This window comes from Silurus aristotelis, assembly GCF_946808225.1.
Source record: "Silurus aristotelis genome assembly, chromosome: 3".
In the NCBI taxonomy this organism is placed as follows: domain Eukaryota; kingdom Metazoa; phylum Chordata; class Actinopteri; order Siluriformes; family Siluridae; genus Silurus; species Silurus aristotelis.
Genome location: NC_139576.1, coordinates 23,051,535 through 23,074,865, shown reverse-complemented (window position 1 = coordinate 23,074,865; position 23,331 = coordinate 23,051,535). Strand labels below are relative to the sequence as shown.

Below are 23,331 nucleotides of genomic sequence, written 5' to 3'. Positions count from 1 at the left end.
TTTAGCTTTATATTTCTATTGAGGAGTTTTAGATTTGATGAATTTCTACATTTTCCTGTGTAGTCTATAAGCATAGGTCCACTGTTAATCAGCTCCTTGCTAAATCAACATGTCATATTGATGTTTGCACTCACGTGAACTCTACACACACTGCACTTATTAAGGTAAACTAGCAGTTGGCACGGAACACCAAAACACTTAGGTGGTAATGTGATGTATCTTATGGTGTGTTACTATAATCCTGATGACTGCACATTTATTTGTTACACTTAATTAAACTGTGAATGCAGCAGCCTATTAGCTGACACCAGAAAAGGTGTTTTTATTTTTAGGTGAAAGCACAACCTTCTTATATAAATACTCTTGTTATAAACTTGAGCACTTCACAACACAGAACCTTAACTAAATTAAATGCATTTATTGATCCTGAGAGAAATTGCAGTGTTAAACTCAGAAGAAATCTACACAGTGGACACACAATACATGCATGAATATATACAATATTGAGTATGAGGCAGTAGAGAATTAAAGATAAAGATGTTTTCAGGAGGTTGAAGGAAACAAGAGAACAAAGATGAAACCTGGAGGGACACAGGGAGGACACACACAGACAGTGACATTAGCTCAGGATCAAACTCGTGACCCTGAAGCTGTGAGGCGGAAACAATACTCACTGCACCACCTTGCCGCTTTGCAGTGGCTCTAATGACTCTAATTAGGATCTAAGGAAGAAAAGTAGATGAGCTTGATCACTACCAGGATGAGTTTAAATTTTAGGTTCTTGTGCAACACTAGTATTCCTCTTCAGCTTTATAAGAGTGGATAACAGTATATATATATATATTGAGGTCACATGCAAACAACCTAAGAGAGTGGTGCATGTGTGGCAATATATTGCACATATTAATAATGCAAAGTAACTATTACAGTAAAGTGCAAAAAGATGCAATGAATAGTGTAATAAATAGGGATGTAATCTATCTATAAGTAATCTATAAGTGAGCAGCACATTTATAGTAAGTTTTAGTCTCCTGGGGTATATGAGGCCATCATCAATTGATGCCTGCTTTAAAGGATCCCGAGAGTATTGTGAGCAGAGCCTCTATTGCTTATGTGTAATAGACTATGCATTTTATCCTTTCTTTCATCTGTATATGTAAGTATGTGTGAGAGTGCACTTGTTTGTGCAGGACATGAATGTACAGGGCTGTGATCTGTCTGCTCATGCACTCACTCAGTTAGGAGCCTGCTGCAATTTTGATTACATTATGATATCGGAGAGAGAGAGAGAGAGAGAGAGAGAGAGAGAGAGAGAGAGAGAGAGAGGCAGTGGGTCGGTTGTTGGTTTTCTGCGTTGGGTTGATTGGTAAGTGTACACCAGTGTGATCCGAGCAGATGCTCGGAGATCATTTTCTTCCACTGAATTTGATGGAAATGTAAAAATTCATCGTTATTATTTAATTGTGTCTATAAGCCGAAGCCACCATTTCCTAGTGGTCCAAAGTACTTTGTTGCAGTAAAAAAAAATCAATAGCCACCCAATCACCTGTCTCTACTTTAATCCACAGGGTATTTACCGATTCATGAACTCAGTGTTATTTGTTCAAATGAGCAGAAAAATATTTTTAATTATCAAGGTTTAGCTGTATTTTCCGTTTATTGTGATCTAATATGGCAGAAAGCCACACAACTGAAGTGAATAAGATGAGCAGGTGTTGTAACATCTGTTTAATTATCCGAACGTGGAACTATGTGCGAATTATTGGTCTTGTGGGCTTTGATTTTGCATTTCCTTTTAAAATTGGTGCAAACTTTCCTTTCAGCAGTACTCTCAGGTTTAGATTTTTTTTAGACCCCATCCTTTAGTGACCCTGTCTGACCCTCCCGAGCTGCTCAGATCCTCCATCTAGGTCTCCATCAGGAATAAGCTGAATTAGATGACCTTTAGAAAGCACGTACATGCGCACACACGCACGCACAGACTAAAAGTACAGTCTGTAATGGAGAAATGACGTACTGACTTTTCAGGACAGAAAATCACACATACATTTTAGGTTGTTTTAGTTGATGTCCATATTTGAAAAAAAAAGAGATATTCTGTTTTGAGGATTATTTGCAAGTTTTACTCGTTTACTACACTGTGGGCCAGATGAACATGCATGAGACAGCTAATACTGTAGGTAATCATGCAAATGATGCAACTGTGATTGGGACTGGCTAGAGTTGAAAGGATTAATTGGTGCTGTGATCTGGCTTGTATGCCACTTGCGTACACAACACATATTAAATTTTGCACCGAATGCATCTTCTTTGTATCTGATACTGAGTGCACAAAAACATAGTGCATCTTGCCCTGAATGTCCTGAAGTATTTATACATCCATTTGCCTAATGTGTCTTTGGAAAACACTGGTTGTTTCCCCCTTGGCTGCAATAACAGCCTCTATTCTTTCAAACTAGATATCTGGGCATTGAGGTAGGGATTTAATTCCATTCAGCCACAACACTTTTAGTGAGGTTAGGCATTGATGGGTGTTCAAATCATCCCCAGTAACAAGAATTGTAGGATATAATATGGCCCTGCAGCTTTAACGGCTTTGGCACTTTATGCACATTACTGCTAGTTTCATCATGCTGCCTTCACCTACAGACATATTGATTCATGTCTAAATGTCAAAACCTGCAATGTATGATTTGGACAGTGGTTTGTCCCTTAGCTCTGGTCATCCTGGACAGAATGTCATTCAGTATGTCAAATCATGATCATGTAAAAATAAATTTCAAGATAAACATATGATAAAACTTTATAAATTTGACCTTGTTTCGCTTTGACAATATGAATATAGCTCCAAATAGCAATTCTTTATGCAGGCTTCATCTGGAATAATTATCTGTAAGACTTAAAAGTTTAACTACATAGACCGGTTGACAGGTCCAGACTCACATTCCGACATTTATCCATCATTTATCTGAGTCACAGTATGATAAATGAAGACTGTCAGTTGCCAGGCTGTATGGCTGGAAAATATAATACATACATGGGACAAAATACATTAAATACATTTTGTTATTATCGATACATTTTGCAGTATTTTATATCACAACAATACTGTTGTCAATAGTTTCACCAGCATGGTTTATATTAATGACCTAATTTATATACATTTAGTGTTAGATTAACTTACATTTATGTAAATGTATGCAAATGTATACTTATAGAAAGGGGTTGTATGGTGGTAGCTCCATAAAAACTGTGAGGAGGTGAGGTTTATTTTGCATACAAGAAAAGAGTCCAGTGTCAGCACTTTGCAGTCAGTGTTAAAGAATTCCAAGGTTTCAGAAAAAATCTTTAGGACAGATGATTTTGCTCTGTCTGATTCTCTGGTAACATAATTACATTTTTAAATAATTTATTTAAAAAAAAAAGGAAAAAGAAAGGCTGCTGAGAAAATTACATCTGGATGTTCAACAACACTAAACATGTAAATGAATAAATCACTGCTCTTTAATTGTTAAAATATGAAAATAATCATTGATTACTTTCTTACCACTGCACATTCTTTTGTTTTATTTCTTGTTTAAAACACACTGAAATGCTCAATATCTCACTGTTAAAGACTGGCTTGCATTATTTTACAAAATCTCTTGTATCCTTTGTGATTGTTGGGTCTATTTAAATATCTACTAGATGTGTTAGTATGATCCCAGTGCACATCTTACTGTACATAATAATACAAATTGTTACATAATGATATTTCAATGATATCATTATCAAAAAGACCAATGCTGTGAGAATGATGTGCAAATAAGATCCTGTATTTAGGATAATACTGCCTCTTGCTGACACATTTACAACATTTCTTACTTGTGTTCGATATTCTAGTGTGCCCTCAATGCTAAATCACAATCTTTTATATGAAACAGAGCTACAGTCTGAGAAACATCTTGAACCTGTGGATGAAGGAGGGGTAATGTAAAAGATGAAAATAACTGGCACATAATGGTTAGCAGTACTCTATAAGCACCTATGGTGCATGTGTGGAAAAAAATTAACATGTTTGTCAGTGCCTTTTATTAAAAGATTTTACAGTAATTGCTGTCCTATTTCAATATTTGAATTAGCTATGGTAAGATCCCTAGATTATGTATCCCCTTAACTGAGGTAACACTAAGTGCATTTGAATGTCTCTTTCCCCCTCTTTATTTGGGTGTATGTTTGTTGAGGGAGAGAGAGAGATCATGAGTAGCATGAGTGAATTGTTCTGAGTGGATTTAGACTGATCTGTATCAGGGATGAAAGACATGTCTTGTCGTTACACACAGTGCTGCTGTGAGTGAGTGACAGGCAGTGTTGAGCTCCTCATGATGACACAGCATGAGAAGTTGTGGCCTGTGAGATTGTGCTGTAACAATGCCATTGATTTGAAAGCAAAGAAAGAGTCTATAGCAACACCAGACAATAGCATAAATAACACCATGGACACCAAACAACCATAGCAACAACACAAAATAGCACCAACAGCACTGTCAATGTTAAATTACACCAAATAACACCACCACAGCACAACACACATCACCAACACCACCACTCCCAATGCCAACACAGCCAGCAGCAAGAACACAACTGAAAACAACAGCAACACCATTACTAACACCAGTAGGACCAGCATTATCACAGGCAGCAGATGCTAGTAAGGAATACCTGTGACCTCAAAAAGGCTGTTTAGCACCATGGACAGCAGCACCACATCACCAGCTGTACCATTAACTACACAAACGCTGCCAACACTAATAACACCAATACTCCTCCTACTACTAATAGTTAATTTAACAACAACAACAACAACAACAACAACAACAATAATAATAGTATCTATTATTATTATTATTATTATTATTATTATTATTATTATTATTATTATTATTATTATATGCAGAATCAGTTTTTACTCTGAAGGGTCAGCTTTTATTTAATGCATTTCTTTAATGTATGTTTGTGTGTGTGTGTGTGTGTGTGTGGGGGGGGGGGGGGGGGAAGGGGGGCAAGCGAGAGATAGAGAGAGAGAGAGAGAGAGAGAGAGAGAGAGAGAGAGAGAGAGAGGTCGAGCTCCCGCCCCCCTAAACGGAGCATCATCACTACACGCTGCTGCTTTCCTGGTCACGTCTGAATTCTCAGAACTGTCTCTGCTGGATTTAAGGAGAGAGTGTACCCGGGAAGAAGAACTAGTAAGAAAAAGAAGAGGAGGAAGACGTTACCGTCCATGGTTAGCTGTAAATAGCGCGCACTGGCCGCTTCGGGACACCAAGCGCGCTCCATCACAAACCGGCTGTTTGTGTGAACACGCTTGAGCAGAGCAGCTCTCCTAATCCGCTATATTGTTCGGCAGTGTTGGGATTTGTGGGTTTGTGGAGATCAGCCACAGTGCAATTGTCTGCTGCAACCACAACACCGGCGGCGGGATTTAAGGATGACGGCTACCAAGGAGCAGCAGATCCAGAGAGCCAGTGCGCAGCAGGACGAGGTAACGGGAGAGAGTGAGAAGAGAAGGAGAGAGAGAGAGAGAGAGAGAGAGAGAGAGAGAGAGAGAGAGAGAGAGAGAGAGAGAGAGAAGAGAGAAGAGAAGGAGATAGAGAGAGAGAGATAGAGAGAGAGAGAGAGAGAGAGAGAGAGAGAGAGAGAGAGAGAGAGAGAGAGAGATCACTACCTGCTTCTAACTGTAATGTTCAGACACTGGGTTAAATGGGGCTTTCAGAGTCTTGTGTGTTTCTCAGTGCTCTGAGTGCGCTTCGACAGTCAAGCGAGGTTAGAAAGTCACGCTCTTCCTCAAAAGCACAGCTGCACCGCAGTAGGTGCACAAAATGTTCAGTGTCTGTTGGGAAAAGAGAGGGAGATAGATAAAACGATCAGCAGCACCTATAAGTCGTTGCAGTTGTTTAAAGATGTACAGAGAGGTAAACGGAGCGGTGGTGCTTGGATTCAGATCCCGTGTTTTTGCGCGCTATTGTGAGAGCGAATGACGGGACGCGATTGAGTTCCGGCGGCGCAGATGTCACTATCAAAACAATTAGCGGCCCTCAAAGCGCCTTCTAGGCTCCACGCTTTCGGAATGCTAATCCCCGCTGATTTCTAGTCTGGGGCACCGGGGGTGAACGCGTCGACTGGGATGGAACTGCCGACAGCATGCCTCATAAGGTGCAGCCCGACTGAGCCTAGCCTTTCATCTGAAGTCACAGCTGGTGCAAATGTTTCTCTCGCGCATCAACTGACATACACTTGAGCTGCATATTAACCTCGAACCCAGGCGAGAGCAAAGTACGAAGCTCGTCTTTTTACCCTCTTCATCACTTAGTCTGAGCGTGCAGCCTGGGAGAGGGGATCGGCCAGGGAATAACATCACCTGCCGATTCGCTAGAGGGCCTTTGGACGTGACTCAAATCGCGAGTAAAACAGTGTTAGGGCTTTTCGGGATCCTCAGGACGCAGTGGTGCTGAATAATTGATCGTGCGCCGTTGTAAATGTTTCACCGTACATGATTATAACGTTGGGCTCGCTGTCGCACCTGCGCATCCGGTCTCTCCGTGCCGCAGGACTTACATCCAGGCACTAATAAATGTTTGATGGAGGCATCGAGGCATCGAGGCATTCCGGGACACCGCAGACTTCTTCCACATAAAGCCTGTCTTAAACACTTTCCACATTGTACATAGAGCTCATCATAGAGCTCATTCTTAACATAAAGCCCTTCTTAAACCTCTTCTTAATCATAGCTCCTATTATAAAATATAGCTCTTGTTATAACATAGAGCACCCCTTGAACATAGCTTTCAGTATAACATAGAGCTCTCCTTAAACATAGCCCTCATTATAACATAGAGCTCTTCTTAAACATTACTCTCAGTATAACAATGAGCTCTTCTTAAACACTGTTCATTTTAACATAGAGCTCATTTTAACACAGTGCTTAGAACACATAGAACACATCTTAAACCGATCCCGTGTATGTATGTATGTATATAAAGTTTGGACACACCATCTCCTTCAATGTTTTTCTTTATTTGTCTAATTTTCTACATTGTACATTAATACTGAAGACATCCAAACTGTGAAAGAACATGTATTCAATTATGTGGTAAACAAAACATTCAATTACACAGAATATGTTTTGTTTTTTCATTTCTTCAAAGTAGCCACCTTTTGCTTTGAGGACAGCTTAGCACACTCATGGAATTCTCCATCAGATTCATGAGATAGAATAGAATAGAATAGAATAGAATAGAATAGAATAGAATAGAATAGAATATCGGCCATGATACAGAAGATACCAAGAGTGGCAGCTTGGCGATATCAGGTCTTGACCTTCTGATCTGGAATGGTTTGTACAACTGTTACACAAATTTCTATTTTTGGGAAGAAACACAGTTAAGTAAAGAGAAGTCCTTCATTACTTCATGAAACGAAGGTCAGTCAATTTCAAAAATCTCAAGAACTTTAAATCTATCCCCAGGTGCAGTCCAAAACTATTAAACATTATGATGAAACAGGCTCTCATGAGGACTGTCCCAGAAAAGGAAGAGCTACCTCTGCTGCAAAGAAAAATAATTAAAATGATCAGCCTTAGAAACTGCTGATTTAAATGGCAGATATATTTCAACATCCACTGTTCAGATGAGATTGCTTGAGTCAGTCAATCTAAAGCCAGTTGAAATGGTTTGGATGAGTTGGACTGGAGAGTGAAGGAAAAGCAGACAACAAGTATTTAACAGCTCTGGGACATCCTCATGATTGTTGGAAAACCATTCGAGATGTGTACCTCATTAGGCTGATTGAGAGAATTGCAAGAGTGTGGAAAGCTGTGAAAAACCATATTCCTGGTTATTCCACAAAGTTTGTATGTATGTGCAATGTTGAAAATAATAAAAATAAAGAAAAACCACTGTAGGAGAAGGTGTGTCCAAATATATATATATATATATATATATATATATATATATATATATATATATATATATATATATATATATATGGACACACCTTCTCCTACAGTGGTTTTTCTTTATTTTTATTATTTTCAACATTGCACATCTAAAATGTTAATCATCCAGGTGCACCTGCAGATATAATAGCTGAACACAATCATTGCATTCTTTTGGAAATCAAATATTGTTTTGAAAGTTCTTCCCAACACGTTTGCAGAAGTTCCTACAAAGGTTTGCACTTGTAGGTTGCTTTAATTTCAGCTTCTGTGTTTTGATTCTGTTCCTGTTAGAGTTCTCTTCTGATTCTCGTCCTGTTAGAGTTCCCTCCAGTTTTGATGTGCCTTTGATGGTGTAGGAAAGTTTTCTACCTGACACCTTGGCTTTCTTTACAATGTCCCTAAATGAAAGACCTACACTGTTAAGGGCTATAATGGTCCTTCTGTCTTCTTTTGTTAATTTTTTTAATTTTTAATTTTTTTTAATTATGAGAGCAAAAATCAGTATTACTTCTTGCAGTACAATGTCCAAGAGCTTACATTTGTTTTAACTATGCTTTCACTGGTTCTGCTTAATAATATGAATTTATTGTAGTGGGCTTTCAGCAAAACACTAAGGATTCATAGTAATGGTACTTTCAAATGATATGCACTCTGTGGTTGTGCTATAATGTTTAAGAAAATTAATGTATAGCCACAATAATGCTAAAACCATCTCTAATGATTCTTCACTGTCACTGCCCCGAAACTCTGCAATGCTTAGCCTCAACACCTATTAGACTTTACAATCCTCACCTTGTCAAAACCAAAATCAAGGCACACATGCTTTCTCAGCATGTTTGTTTCTTCTACATGAGCATAATAACGTTCCTTACTCACTCTCTTCCACACACAAGGAATCCTTTTATAACCAACCTCCTAACTAACTTTAGCACTGATTGTTTTTATGCAACCCTTTTTTAATACTATCTCATACTGTATATAAACTACAAATGTTTTCATATGTATATTGAACTCGAACAACAAAGTTCATCAAGACCTGACCTGACTAATGCTGTGAATGTGACTGAAGGGGGCAAATTCCGATTGCCACACTTTAGAATCTAGTGGAAAGTCTTCCCAGAAGATCAGAAGTCCTTATAACATTTGATTTACATGCAACTTAATTGTCTTACTAAAAGATACAACTTTTCAGCTTCATTGTTAAGTGTAATACATACTTGGATAAACTGGTATATACAGTAATCTTTACATTATTTTGATCACTTCAGTCAGTCTAATAGATGATTTGAAGTGTATAATAATACAGTATGTTTACTGCCATAAATGCCAGGAAGAGAACAGAAACCTTTCTTGGAAAGTTACTCTTACACAAGCAACAAGCACATGCACCTATGTAGGGAGTAGAGATTAGAAAGCATTTCTAAGGTTTCTACTTTCACAGGATGATATTCCCCATTAGGCTCTCTGTGATTGATCGAGCAGTAGGTTTGAATATCAGTTGACATGACTCAAGTAAATTTGTTTAAAAATAGAGATGCATGGCTCCATTTCCTGGTTAGTGACATTTCTAAATATTGGTCTGGCTGGCCATACAGTTAAACAACACAAAATCTGATTCTTAGTTTACTGTTGCATAAAATTACATTTCTATTGCTGTTCACTGAAGGATTCAGATAGGATCTTAAATAAGCTAGTGCTTTGATTGAAGAGTACTGACTTTGAGCTCCTTATAAATTGATTACATTTAACAAGTTAAAACCAGAAAAAAAACAACAACAGGTGAACTAATGAGGAGTTAAATTAACATGGATTTGGCTGATTTTACAGGTTCAGTCATGTGTTGTGATATGTGACAGGATATAATATAAAAGGCGAGACTGTGATTTTTAATATGAGTTAGTGAATGGGTAATTTCTACTCTCTCAACTGTATCTGCATCAAAAAGTGTCACAATTCTGGTGTTCAGGTCTGATCACTTGAACATCATATTTTAAAAGAAACCTCGAATATGAATTTACAGTACATATAACCTTAAATTCCTTCTGAATTCTAAAGTGAATGAAAGCACTTAAAAAGACAATCCGTGGCATTAAAGTGTAAAATTATATGTTGCATTCATGGATATACAAGAAAACTATTTAAAAAAAACTTTTTAAACAAAAATAAATGCTCTTGATCTGCAAAACTGTACAGTTCGGTTTCACCTCTTGGAAACAATAATGTTGGCAAAATATACTGAAAGTTGCAACAATTGCAAATTGCTCACATACCACAGGAAAGATTATTGCAGCATTTTGTCAGCCTGTGGGTGATCACTAAGTCACTAAATACAAAAACATATACTGTAGTTATAAAGACTAGATAGATGAAGTGTGCAATGTAAGAACTGTAGTCAAGTAGTTTTTAAAAGAAACAGCTGATATCCAGCTTATCCTCTTCCCGGTAAAGTTTGCTATTTTAGCTGTATAAAATGATATTAATATATATAACATTTCTTTATTTATAAATGTTTCACATAACATACAATACTGAGCAAAAACTCTTGTAAAGACAGTCTGTAAAGCAAAGATACTTTCAACAACATTAAGTGAAAAGATTCTAAACAAATCAATATATTGAGTGGTCATGCTTTGTATCTTGCATAAAACTGAATACATTTTCTTAGGTACACCGTAGGGCTGAAACAATTTCTTAAGTAACTCATGTAATTTGAATACAAAAAAAATATTAGTCCTTTTAATTAACTACACACAGAGTATTGTGTTTCACCACGGACCATTATTACTGATGCACCACCCGCTAAACTCGTTCTGGACAGGTAAACACGCTGCAGAATGAAAAAATGGAGAAACAGGGAGACAACAGCTTCCATAGATTCATAGACAGGGCTTCCATAGATTCAGCCCAAAGAAACAACAGGACGTTTCTAAAGTTTGCCATCATTTTAAAATAAAAGAAAACACTGTACAGTGTGTTTCCTTTTTTTGTTTTTTAAAGAGTAGTCTAATTGATTTTTATGTTTTTATTTATGTTTTTACTTATATATTTGTATTTAAATTTTTATGTAATATGGCATTTAAATGTACTAAATAGGTTCTACTGATATCCTCATATGCACTTTAACCAATAATATGTAAAAAAAAAAAGGAAACAAATTACTTGATTAAGTAAATAAGTTAAATTAAAAAATACAAATTAACTTCTTTTATATTTACAATTCAGTATTTAGTCACTTTTCTAACCCAGTTGGCATGCTGGGGGATTTTCTGTTAAACATTTTTTTTTGTGTAACGTTCTGTTAAAGACCCAATTTACGTGACTGAATTTGTGCAGTTGTTAGAATTTAAGTGTTATTAGCGGCAAAACATAACACATGACTCATTTTTGTCCAAAAGTGCAATGCCCCTTGAGGTTTTAGATGAATGTTTCAGCTTTTCACTAGCTTCACAAATAATCAAACAATTATTTTGATGGAATTGAGGTCGAGTGATTTCTCTGACCCATGTTCCATTACGCTCACTGAACAGGTCACATACAGTCCTGGGAATTGGCTCTTACACGTGTCACCCAGGAACATGGGAGTGTCATCATGCACTGTTTGGACACCCAAAAGATAATCTAAGAGCCTGGCCAATTTTTATAAATAAAATATATTTATTGAGGCACACAAATTATTAATATTATTCAATAAATATTGTGCAATAGGATCTATCTATCTATCTATCTATCTATCTATCTATCTATCTATCTATCTATCTATCTATCTATCTATCTATCTATCTATCTATCTATCTATCTATCTATCTATCTATCTATCTATCTATCTATCTATATATATATTTCACCTCCTGGAGGCTTTTGGCTTTATGCTTTGAAGTGCTGCCAGATGAGGTTATGCCAGTGCTGTAATCATGAGCCTCCCCTCTCTCAGCCATGCCAAGGAAATTACACATCAATGATCTTGAAAATAAACATCAGAAATGCATCAGCAAGAAATACCTTACACAGCGACTATAGTTCAAGTGCTCGTTTTCATTGAACCCCACCGCTGACTATAATATTGTTCAAAGAGTGAGTGTGTGCATTGATGCATTGTTTTGTTTTCGCATGTTTTTGCATTTACCATTTGTGCAGGATGAGACCTGATTTTTCTTGCTATTGAAAACAAAAGCATCATTCAGAATTTTAAAACAGTATGTGAGTATATATACTGAATATATAAAGGTCACAGTAATATTGGTAAGAAGTTACGACTTGATCATTATTGCAGTGATTAATATGTTTTAGTTGGCAAAAAAATCTTTTAACCTGAACAGTGTATCTTTTTATTACCTAAGCAACTATGTTGGAAGATGAATCCTGTGGTCATGAAAAAGATCTTACTGTATTTCCAAACGGGCAATTTAATAGCCTGTGAAGAAAACAAGGGGATTGTTGAAATGACTGGAATTGTGTTAAGAAATGTCCAATACACTGTTATCAACTCTAAAGAATCTCTCTTTTGCCAAGAAAATGTGATGGAAAAATTTTTTTGATTGATTGTGATCTAAAGGATTTGATAATGTAAGTTGTTCTAGATACAGGCACCTCACCAATATAAATGTAAATGTAAATATAAATGGACTAAACAGCTGTGTGGCCACAAAAAAAGCCACTTGTTATTGAGGCTAATTGGGGGAAGTAATCACATGAGTTTGCATGAGTTTGCTAGGGAGCATGAAGATTGGACTGGAGCAAAAGGAAAAAAATACCTTAATGTGGTCTGATAAGGGCATTTACGTAGGACAGAAAATGCATGAAGGGATGTACCGATCATGCATAGTGCCTCCTATATATGACTCTGAAAACAGTGTTATAATCTGGGGTTGCTTCAAGTGGTCAGGTCTCGGTCTTAGCAAAATTATGCAGCAGTAAAATGAAGCACCAGAATGTAGTGAATGACCAGGTCATCCTATCAGTGGATTTTTTTCTTTTACGTTAATTGGCCACTACAGAGTCCTGACCTTAACCCCATTGAAAGATGCTGGGATGTGCTGGACTTTACATATTCAATCCAATTTTTTTTGTCATTGGCCAATATACATACATATTTAGTACTCTTTCAAAATTGCTTTTTCAAACGTTTGAATATTCACAGAGAAAGTCTGACTAATACCTAAGAACTAGTGACTGTAATTGTAAATGCACAGTATGAGTATCTGTGTGTGAGAAAGTATTGTTTTCACGTACTTACAATGAGCTGCACACTGAAATGTCAGAATCTTAGGAAATCGTACAGACTGTGATCACTGCAGCTCTCCACCAAACTCAAAGGATTTAGAGCTTCAAAGCATTTGAGCTGAGAGCTCTGACCCCCTCGTTTCCTCTTACTCTTTGCAAATCTTACTTTAGCAAATGCGCCGAGAGCATGTCTATGCCGTGGCGCAACATAACTGGATACAAACCATTCAAACATCCTCTCCCACTCCCACACTCACATTGATATCTTAACATCCAACTTGCTAATCATCTACTTTATTTACTGTGCACCACAGCCTCATACACCTGTGACTGGATCACCCACGTCACACATTATCATTGCAACACACATGATATGAGGTATAAAATCATACAGAATGACATATTACCTGGAAATATTCAGCCAGGGAAATACAGTAGCACAATTGGTGAGAAAAAAGAAACAGTAAAGACATCCAAGTTGAAAAAAGTGGATAGATTTTCCATGTTGGAATTGAAGCATTATAGCATCACGGAGGTAGAAGCTGGACCAGGAACTCTCAGGACAGTGTGCACATTAGTACTTCTTCTTTGTATTATTTATTTTTACATTTATAAAAGAAATGTGCACAATTTATTCCTTATTCTAAATGTATTTGATAGTTGAATTTGGTCCTTTATATTTGGATCCATTACAAACCGTATTTTTTATTTGAAATATTGTTTAAACATAAACTTAAGCATTGCATTGTTAGCAAGGTTGTACAGTTATTGATGATATGATATGATATGATATGATATGATATGATATGATGTGATATGATATGATACGACATTATATTTTGTGCTCTCTTTATGGCCAGCTAGGGATTAAGCTAGGTCTTAAATGTGCCTTTTTGCTCAATCATGTAATTCACTGTTGAGATAAACTTATGTAGAGTTTACTTGTAGTACACATACATTTTGAATGAAAATAGTACATAAGTACACATCAAATACACATTACATTTAATGTCTGAAGTACTTGGTTCCTAAATTTTAACAAATCCCTGCTCAACATGTCTTTATATTAAACATATAGAAATAGTAAATAGCTGTGTTAATAAAACTTGTACCTAAACTAAATGTAAGCATGTAGAAGGGTAGTCAGATAGGTATTTAGGTTAAACAGTATGTGAAGCAGTGTGTGTGTTTCTCTAACAAGGCTTAAGAGCCTCTTATTGTGAAAATCCATACCTAGTTGTGGAGGTTGTGTGACTTACAGCCATGTGTGAAGCTGGGTCATATTTTCCTAGGAGGTCACAGCCCGTTTTGCATCTAGTGATTACTGATGAGCAAAAGTCTTGGGTGATATTTTTGTGTTCAAACCAGTAATTGTGCAGTCACAATGTTGGCAATTATAATCACAGTCAAACAGGGCATTTTGAAGCTGCTTTTTCAGAAATGTTCTGAACCCCAGGCACGTTTCAACTCCAGCTTGTGACCTCTCATCTAGTGTAGTAAAGCATTCTGGTCTCTGTGCTAAAAATCAGAGTTTGAGCTGGACAAGCATATCAATGCAGGAATTTAAATATCCCAAGACATGTGCTGGTGAGCAGCTGATTTTTAATACAAGATTGCACAAAGAATATCACTAGCCATTCTAATGACCTTATAATCGTATTTCATTCATTCATTCATTCATTCATTCATTCATTCATTCATTCATTTATTCTCAGTTAAACCTTGAAAATCAGTCATCTTCTTACAGGTGAAACCCCCAGAAAAAAACAGGCTTATAAAGCAGTAAGTATTTATTTTCTTAATGACAATCTGAGACTAAAATCAGCACTTAAATCAATTTTTCTCTAAATTGACACATTTTCTCAGAAAAAGAACTCAGCATTTTCACTCAGTGATGGTGTGGAGAGTGATATAAGTGTGGTGGTGGATAATTGGTGCTGTTAGTTAGTACTTATTCTGCCTGCATGTGATGTACTGTCTAAAACTCTGACCCGAGGCATGCATTAGAATGTTTTATTATAATTAAATGCAGCATAAAGAGCGAGTATTTTTTATACCTAATAAGACACTGTGGGGTGGGGGGCTCTGGTCAGCATTATACAGTATGGGAGAGGGGGTTTGCACATTGTAAGAAAGCGAGAAATATTCAAAACTCAATCCTTTTATGTAGCACTAGTACAGTTCTATGATTAGCAATTAGCAGTGAATAATTAAACCGTAAATTTTACATTTTACAGTTTTTAATAGATAGACATTCACCACATTTTGAACAATAATACAATCAGAAACCACAATGTTTCTGAACCCAGAAAGGTTCACACAAACACAGAAATCTGTAGGTGAAATGGTGGCTGTGTTTGTGTGTGTGTGTGTGTGTGTGTGTGTGTGTGTGTGTGTGTGTGTGTGTGTGTGTGTGTGTGTGTGTGCGCATGTCCCCGTCCACACAGACATTTCAATATAGCAGACTTGATATATGCTAAATGTCAGAAAACAAGTCTTTATGTTCAGACTTTTTTCAATATCTCAATGCTAAATTCCAGTGTGAAAAACTAAATCTTTTATTTCTCTCCATTCAATAAACGTCAGATACAAAGAACACAACCTGCAAGGGAAATTCCTTTTTTCTTTGATATTGAATAGAATAAATGCTAAAAATTCACATCCTCTCTCAGACTGAATGCTAGAGTCACAGAGGTCTGCTGTGCTCCGCTCTTAAGTTAAAGAAGCTATTCACTCTGAATCGGCTTCTTCTTCAGCATTTGCGTTCATGACGGCTGAAAGGGATTAAGATTTGATGTGATAGCAATAATAGGATGTTGGAATGGCAGTAATGAGGGAAGGAGGAGAAAAGATTAATCCTGTGTTAGGCAGTAATCTTTCCGTCCACCCGCATGTCTGACCATGCGCTCAGCAAGGTCGGACAAGTGGGCACTGGCTAAAAATAGGTTACCTATTAACCTTATACACACACACACACACACACACACACACACACACACATACACACGTGGGTGTCCTGTCACCTACTGTATGTATCTATCTGTATCTATATGCATAGTAACTTAGTTACTCATTGACAAGAAAAAAAGACAGGCGGATTTATAGAACTGTCTGACATTAGCCAGTTCACATCAATCCAGCTGTATATACAATAAAGAGGAAGGTCAATGCTGTAGAAAATCCTGCATTCAATATTCACTGCCATTCGATTGTCGAACAGTAAAGCATGAATGTCATATCGTGAATGCCTAGTGAAGGTTATGATATGAAAAATGAAAAATGGAACACAGTAAATTCTGAACATAGTAATTCGATATTGTAAATACATCACAATACACTGGCAGCAGTGGTGAAGAAGGTGCTAAGAAATTCTGCTTAAGCAAAAGTGAAAGTCAAATTAGACCAACTTGAGACCCAAACATGCAAATTAGATGGGGGTCATGCCTTCTAAGAAAGGCAAAAGAGATGGCTCATTTTTGTACAAATCTTATTGGAACATTTAATTGAGGTTGGGTCAAGGGGTGCTGACACTTAAATGCTATAGGGCTAACTGCATCATCTAACTTTAAAGGGTTACTACACATGATGAATTTATATATATACTGTATATGTATATATATATATATATATTTTTTTTTTTTTTTTTTTTTATGTTGATGACTTAATTGAAGACTAACCACTAATTGAAGACATTTTTCCTTGAAATTTAATTAACACATCAAGTATCCAAGCATTACATTTTAATAATACTTAAGTAAAGAAATGAAGTACAATAACTCAAAAACAATTTGTGTTAGAATAGAAGAGCAATAGATTAAATTGTTATATTTTTCTATTTAATTGTTATTCAGCACCACTTTTGTTCTTTCAGTAGCAGTTAGACTGATTTATTGTGAACTAAAAAATAAATAACAAAAAAATCTGTAATCCAACATAATAATTTCCAGGGTTTGACTGCCCTTGTGCATGTATTATTTTTCATTTATTTCTATTTTTAAAATGCCTTAAGATTTAATTTAAAATTTAAATAAATTAAAAACTTTATTTTCCATCCTGGTATTCTGTCCTCGAGCAGCAATACAGAGCAACCGAACACACTCAACACTTTTCAGCATTTTTCAGATGCACCTGCATGCTGGGTATTAGATTAGATTAAATCACCCTTTATTAAATGACAGAGCTATGTTACTAAATCTAAATTAACTCAATAATAGTGTTGGCATGAAGAGGTACTTTAACCAAAGGTTCCATTTCTATATCACATACACTCTTCCACTACCAAATTACACAGCTAATTACTAATGCAATCAAATACCAGGAAATAATAGGATGGTGAAAAGTAAAAAAAATTCTTATTATTTCTGGGATTTGTGGGAGTGCCTTCTATTTGAAATAAATTGATGTCAATGATGTTTAAAATCAATATTATAAAGTCTACTTTCAATTACCATTGTTTCAAAACACTACAGTGTTTTCCCCAAACTAATCTTTAGCTTAAGTTTATGAAAGATACTCACATTTTCCCTGTACTAGAAAAAGACAAAAAAAACAAATCCCTAGAAAACATAAATCTCCTGCTAGTCTGAACAGACTTGTTCTCATCCTAAATGTGTCTATGTGGCATGAAATCAACACAACTGACCAAAACACTTCATGCAGTTGGAAAAAACATATGAACATTATCTTCTAACAACATCCAATAAAATGGTTCTAATGGAGCACATTGCGTTTGTGGCCTGGATGTCAGCAGGTTGCTGGCAAGTGTATTAGTGATGAGTCTTGGTGTTTGTTCATTGTGCTCACTCTATGTATAAAGTTACTTGAGTGTCTTCATAATTCTCTTGTTATAACTAACTGTGAGGTAACAAAGCTCTGCATCACAGACAGGTATCACATGCAGTGAGAATGAATAGCATTATTAAAGCAAGAAACCCAATAAACAAGTCTCCTTTTACAGCAGCCACAGCTGCACTGCCCACATACAGTACATAATGTCTAGCAGAAGCATTTCTGTTTTCTGGGGAATTTGAAATTAAGGCAAATTGTGTGTTTTTCTGCAAATTGTATAGGAAAGAAAATGCAAAAGTACAAATGGTTCATGAAAAAGCTTAACAGTTTTAAACTGTTTTGGCTGATCTTACCCCACAATGTCGAGCTTTTCTTGAAAGGTCTGTCTTGTAAATGTCCTTGTAAGTATACAGTATATGCGACCAAATCAATTTCTTCTCCTCTGTCAGCCATTGTGTAAAAAAGCATGTATTAAATCCACATGAACATATTTAAATGTATTCATTTTGCTACAGATGCAATTAGCAAACTATAACTGTTGCACTCTCTGACCATCCAATCAAAGTATGTGAAAATGCTGACATGATTGGATGCCTTCGAGCAAATTCTCAAAGTCAGCAAGTTAAAATCTGATTGGTTACATTTAGGGTTAGGCACCTGCAGGTGCTGACTCTGAAGGCCTTACAGCAGAACGATACCTTTGGCCTAAGCAAAGCTAAAATTTGATTGGACAGAAACTCCATCCACAATTTACACTTAGATGTGTTGCTTTTTGATAAAGAGAATAGACTATTGAGGATAATTTAATACATATTCATGGACAAAAATATATTCAAATGAAAGTCGGTGATTCAGATCAAGAAGGTCCTTCTGGGCCTGACGACTCACCACTGCAGTAATGGCTATTTGAGATACAACTTTACAGATGCTTGGGATCTTCTCTGGTGAAACCCTGTCAGACCTTTTAATGCATCGATTTTTAACTGCTGTTTGTTTTACCTTAGGTCTTGTCTTAAAGTGTCTTGAGGTCATGTAATTTACTTATTGTATTGTATTTCAGGTTGTTTGTCCTGTGGTGGGATTAAATATCTTCCAGCAAGTTTCAATCTCATGGTTAACGCTGTGTTGTTAAAGCATTTCTGTTTAAAGTATTCTTCTACTGCTGTAACATCAGTGACATTATCGAACAAGAAAGCTGAGCAGAATTCAATGACAGCCATGCATTCTTCATAGATTAATTGTGAGTTATGAGCATTAAAATTTCTTTGACTTTCAATATTTCAAATATGGTTAATCGTTTTATCTGATCATTTAGACTAGTTATATTTCCTTTATAGAATGATTTGTGGTGGGGCAGAATTCAGCTGATCAGTGATTACAATCGTTTAGTCTTTGCATATCACATGACCAATGTTCATTCATAAATTCAGTATCTGCTTTATTTTGGTCAGAGTTAGGGTGTCTGGAGCATAGGGAACACTGGGCTTGATGCAAGATTACACCATTAAAGATCATTTAAAGACCATTAAACATCACAGATCACCATGCTAAGGAAAACTCTTACTCTCATGAGAAAACTCACGCTAATGTTCATGCCTAGAGTAAGTTTAGAGTCACATTTTTAAGGTGAATGTTTTTTAGACATGTGAAGAAAAATTTGAGAAAATCCACTCAGACACTGGGAAAACATGGATAGAACCTCTAAATAGACAGCAACCCCAGTTTGGAATCAGATCTGTGCTGCAGCAAGGCGAACTCCTGCAACACCATGCAAACATAATATCTAAGTTTTTTTTGTCAAATATAGAACAACATTATTTCTGTTAAGAGTATAAAGATATAATGTTAACAGCATCTATTGTATATTATGCAGTATACTAGTTTTTCCAATCTTCACTTTCACAGGAATCACACTGCATCAGTTTCACTCAAAGAATGGCAAAGCAGCGATGCTCTAAATATACCATGTAATTTTATTCCACTGCAGAGGTGGCAGGCCTGATAGGTTTAATTACTATGATCTACTTTTCGTACGGATTATGGTGTGCTTGCATTTTACTGGGAATGAAATGTCTTCCAATGCTCCTATAGTGAAAACAATTTCTTTAGGTTTGAGGGATTAGGTTTAGGTTTGAAGGAATTATTGTTGGTTGCGGTGTGTTAGCAGCTGGTAGATCTGTTAGCGCAGACAGGCGGATAGCATACACACACATAGCATACTCTCCCTTTCTTTCTTTCTGCCAGGTGTATATTTATGGCTCTTTCTCCCTTTGCAAAATAACACAGTGATGGCAGGAGAAAGAAAGAAGCACATTTGGAAGATATAGTGCAGCCCTGACAGAAAATCAAACATGAGAAAGTGAGAGACTCCGAGAGAAAAAGAGGGAATCTGTGTACATGAAATGGATGTATGGGCCTGTCTGAGTGACCTCGGCTTTATAGCCCTGCTGTTTGTTTGGACTGTAAATTGTAATGAACGCCTGGATTTTGGTATGACCAATGTGTGTGTGTGTGTGTGTGTGTGTGTGTGTGTGTGTGTGTGTGTGTGTGTGTGTGTGTGTGTGTGTATGTGTGTGTGTGTGTGTGTGTGTGTGTGTGTGTGTGTGTGTGTGTGTTTGTAAAAATTACTGTATGCCTTCACAAGCTCATGTAATGCACTTTCATTCTTTCTAGCTTACACACCGCATTATAAATGATTCCTAGCAGGAAGTGGGGGAAGGAGAAAAAAAGATAATCACACGTTCTTCAATTCATAACCACTGTCATTTCACAAGGACACAGTCTCCTACATGCATACACACACACACACACACACACACACACACACACACACACAAACACACACACACACACACACACACACACACACACACACACACACACACACACACACACACACACACACACACAAAAAACTTTGTAGCAAGTCTGGCTGCATATTGAGGCCAGAAGAAACCTCTCTGTAAAGCAGCTTTTACAACAAAAAAAGCTGTTTGACTCATACTGCAAACAGTCAATCACAAATGATTGTTTTTTGTGTGACATGTAAGAAAATGGGATTTAGAATATACTAAATAAGCCTTGTTTACTTAAAAAAAAAATACATTTCTGGATAAAAACGCAACACATCGAGATTGTACAATGGCATTGCGGGTAACACCAGACAGCTTCAAAGACCCCAGCTTAGTCATGAACTCTGGTCACTGTCTCTGCACAATTACACATCACCATGTTTGTGTGAGATTCCTACATTTTTTCCAGTTTCCTCTCACTTTCCGAAAACATTGGCCATACTAAGTTGCCCTTAGGTGTGCGTGTGTGTGCACATGATGTATTCACCGGGATCTGCTTTGGATCTGCGGCCAACCCAGCAGATGCAAAGCAGAAACTATTTTACTAAAGATGAATAAATTAATGATTGTCCACATAAAACTGCAAGTGTCAATACTCCTGAGACAGGTCTTAAAAGGATTTGTGGTTAGGTGGACCACTTTAGGTGGTCCAAGGTGCAGTTTAGCCAGATGTTATAAAAAAAAAATCATTTGTATTCCCAAAAACCTCATGATTAGAGGTCGCCAGATATCGGCTATATTCTGAAATCAGGGCAGCCGATGGCTGATATATGACTAAGATTTATTTTGGACAACAACAATACAGTTCAGAAAAGTTATTCTTATTTTCTCTCCAAAAGTTATTGCATCACATTAAACCAATGAAATATATACGGCTAGATTAAGAATGATAACGAATTGGCGGTTTTGCTCGTCTGCAAGAAAGAACTCAGATTCTCTATTCGGCTGAGCGAATGGGCACATGAAAAAAAATTAAACTGACAAAGTCAAACAACGACGGAGAAAAGAAGAAACGGCCACACAACTGTTCTCATTCTTGCTCTTGTCTTTGCAACTTAGCAGACATGATTTAAGAAAGCGCAGAATGTACACACACGGTTTGGTGTGTCACAATGGCCTGCCTAATAATCGGCCTAATTTGCAGCACAATCGGCCAATCGCGATTGATTAAAAAAAAAAAAGGCAAAAATCTAACCAATTAATCTGCCTCTATCTCATGAAAAAATTACATCAAAACTGCAATAATGAGCATAATGAATAGTGGATAGCAATGAATGGCTCTAGGAATATGCATCATGCATGACTACTGTATGAATGCTGAATATAAATGCAGAAAAACAATAGAAACATGACAAATCTGTTGGGGAAAGCAATATTTTCTTTAGATGTAGTGGTAAACTACAATAAAAATCTAAAATTGCACTTTTCTTACATTTTGAACTGAACAAACATCAACAGACATTAAATTGTGGCATGACAATCAGAAACTTCTATACCTGTGATTATGTCCAGAGCTTTCTTCTTATATGTAAACATGAAAAATTACACTTGACTGCAGTTGGAAAAAGAAAATGATTTTTGTGTCCTTTTTCATGGACAAAGCGAAAAAAAAAAAAAAAGAAAAAAGAAAAATCAACATTTATTGAATATGTATGTAAAATTATGTGACACACAAAAAAAGCTTCTAACTATATTATTGCATCATCCTGAAAGATTCTTGTCGTGACTTTTTGTGTAGTCCAGATGAATTATGAATCGCATTGCATGGCTGTGTGCAACAAACAATAACTGATACTTAATACACAGATGGGGTTTTGTAATGTCCCGAGGCACATTGGGCAGACAGAAAACACACATGCATGCTTTAACAGTTTGAAACATGGATCCGCATAATCACGCCCTCGAACCATCTACTTAATCTCTAAAGAACATTTCTGCTGAGAATAAGGCATGAGTATTGATTGCATTTCTTTTTTTTCCTGTGAACTAACTCTTTCTGTCTTGCTCTCTGTAGGATCTGGGTGGAGTAAGTCCTCATCAGAGAAACTGGAAGGGAATAGCCATTGCTTTGTTGGTCATTCTGCTGGTGTGTTCGCTCATAACCATGTCGGTCATCCTCCTTACTCCAGGTAGTAATGCACACACACAGAATCATTATTTATGTGATTATAATCAAAATCATGATTTTTTTTTTCTAAGAAAAAATGCATTTTCCAGTTGTAGTACTTTATTAATTTCAAATAATTAAATAATATTATGAATAACCAAATAAACTATTAAAAACATTTAAATAAAGCATTAATAAAAGAAAAACTGGCATCGAAAGAGAGCTTCTGGATAATGTTTCATGCATAATGAATAATCCCAAGTTCTAAATTGCTTGTTTGTACCAAACCCATCCAATTTTACATTTACACACTCCCACAAATAACAGTTAATGAGATAAAAAGAAGCTATCAATATGATGTAAACAGAGGCCTTGTTTGTGTGTGGAAT

At 36.5% G+C, this 23,331-nt stretch overlaps 1 protein-coding gene across 2 annotated transcripts in view; it reads left to right on the top strand.

The window, feature by feature from the left end:
* dpp10 (dipeptidyl peptidase like 10) overlaps nucleotides 1-23,331 on the top strand; it is a 96,555-nt gene that overhangs the window by 36,260 nt on the left and 36,964 nt on the right. Inside the window, exons 1-2 of one of the 2 annotated variants that reach the window (XM_083538005.1) lie at nucleotides 5,068-5,521; nucleotides 22,850-22,964. In XM_083538005.1, the coding sequence (XP_083394131.1) occupies nucleotides 5,468-5,521; nucleotides 22,850-22,964 (169 nt within the window). In that variant the 5' untranslated portion in view covers nucleotides 5,068-5,467. Of the gene's footprint in view, nucleotides 1-5,067; nucleotides 5,522-22,849; nucleotides 22,965-23,331 lie in introns of those variants that run through there. The other variant, XM_083538004.1, reaches the window with a different exon arrangement.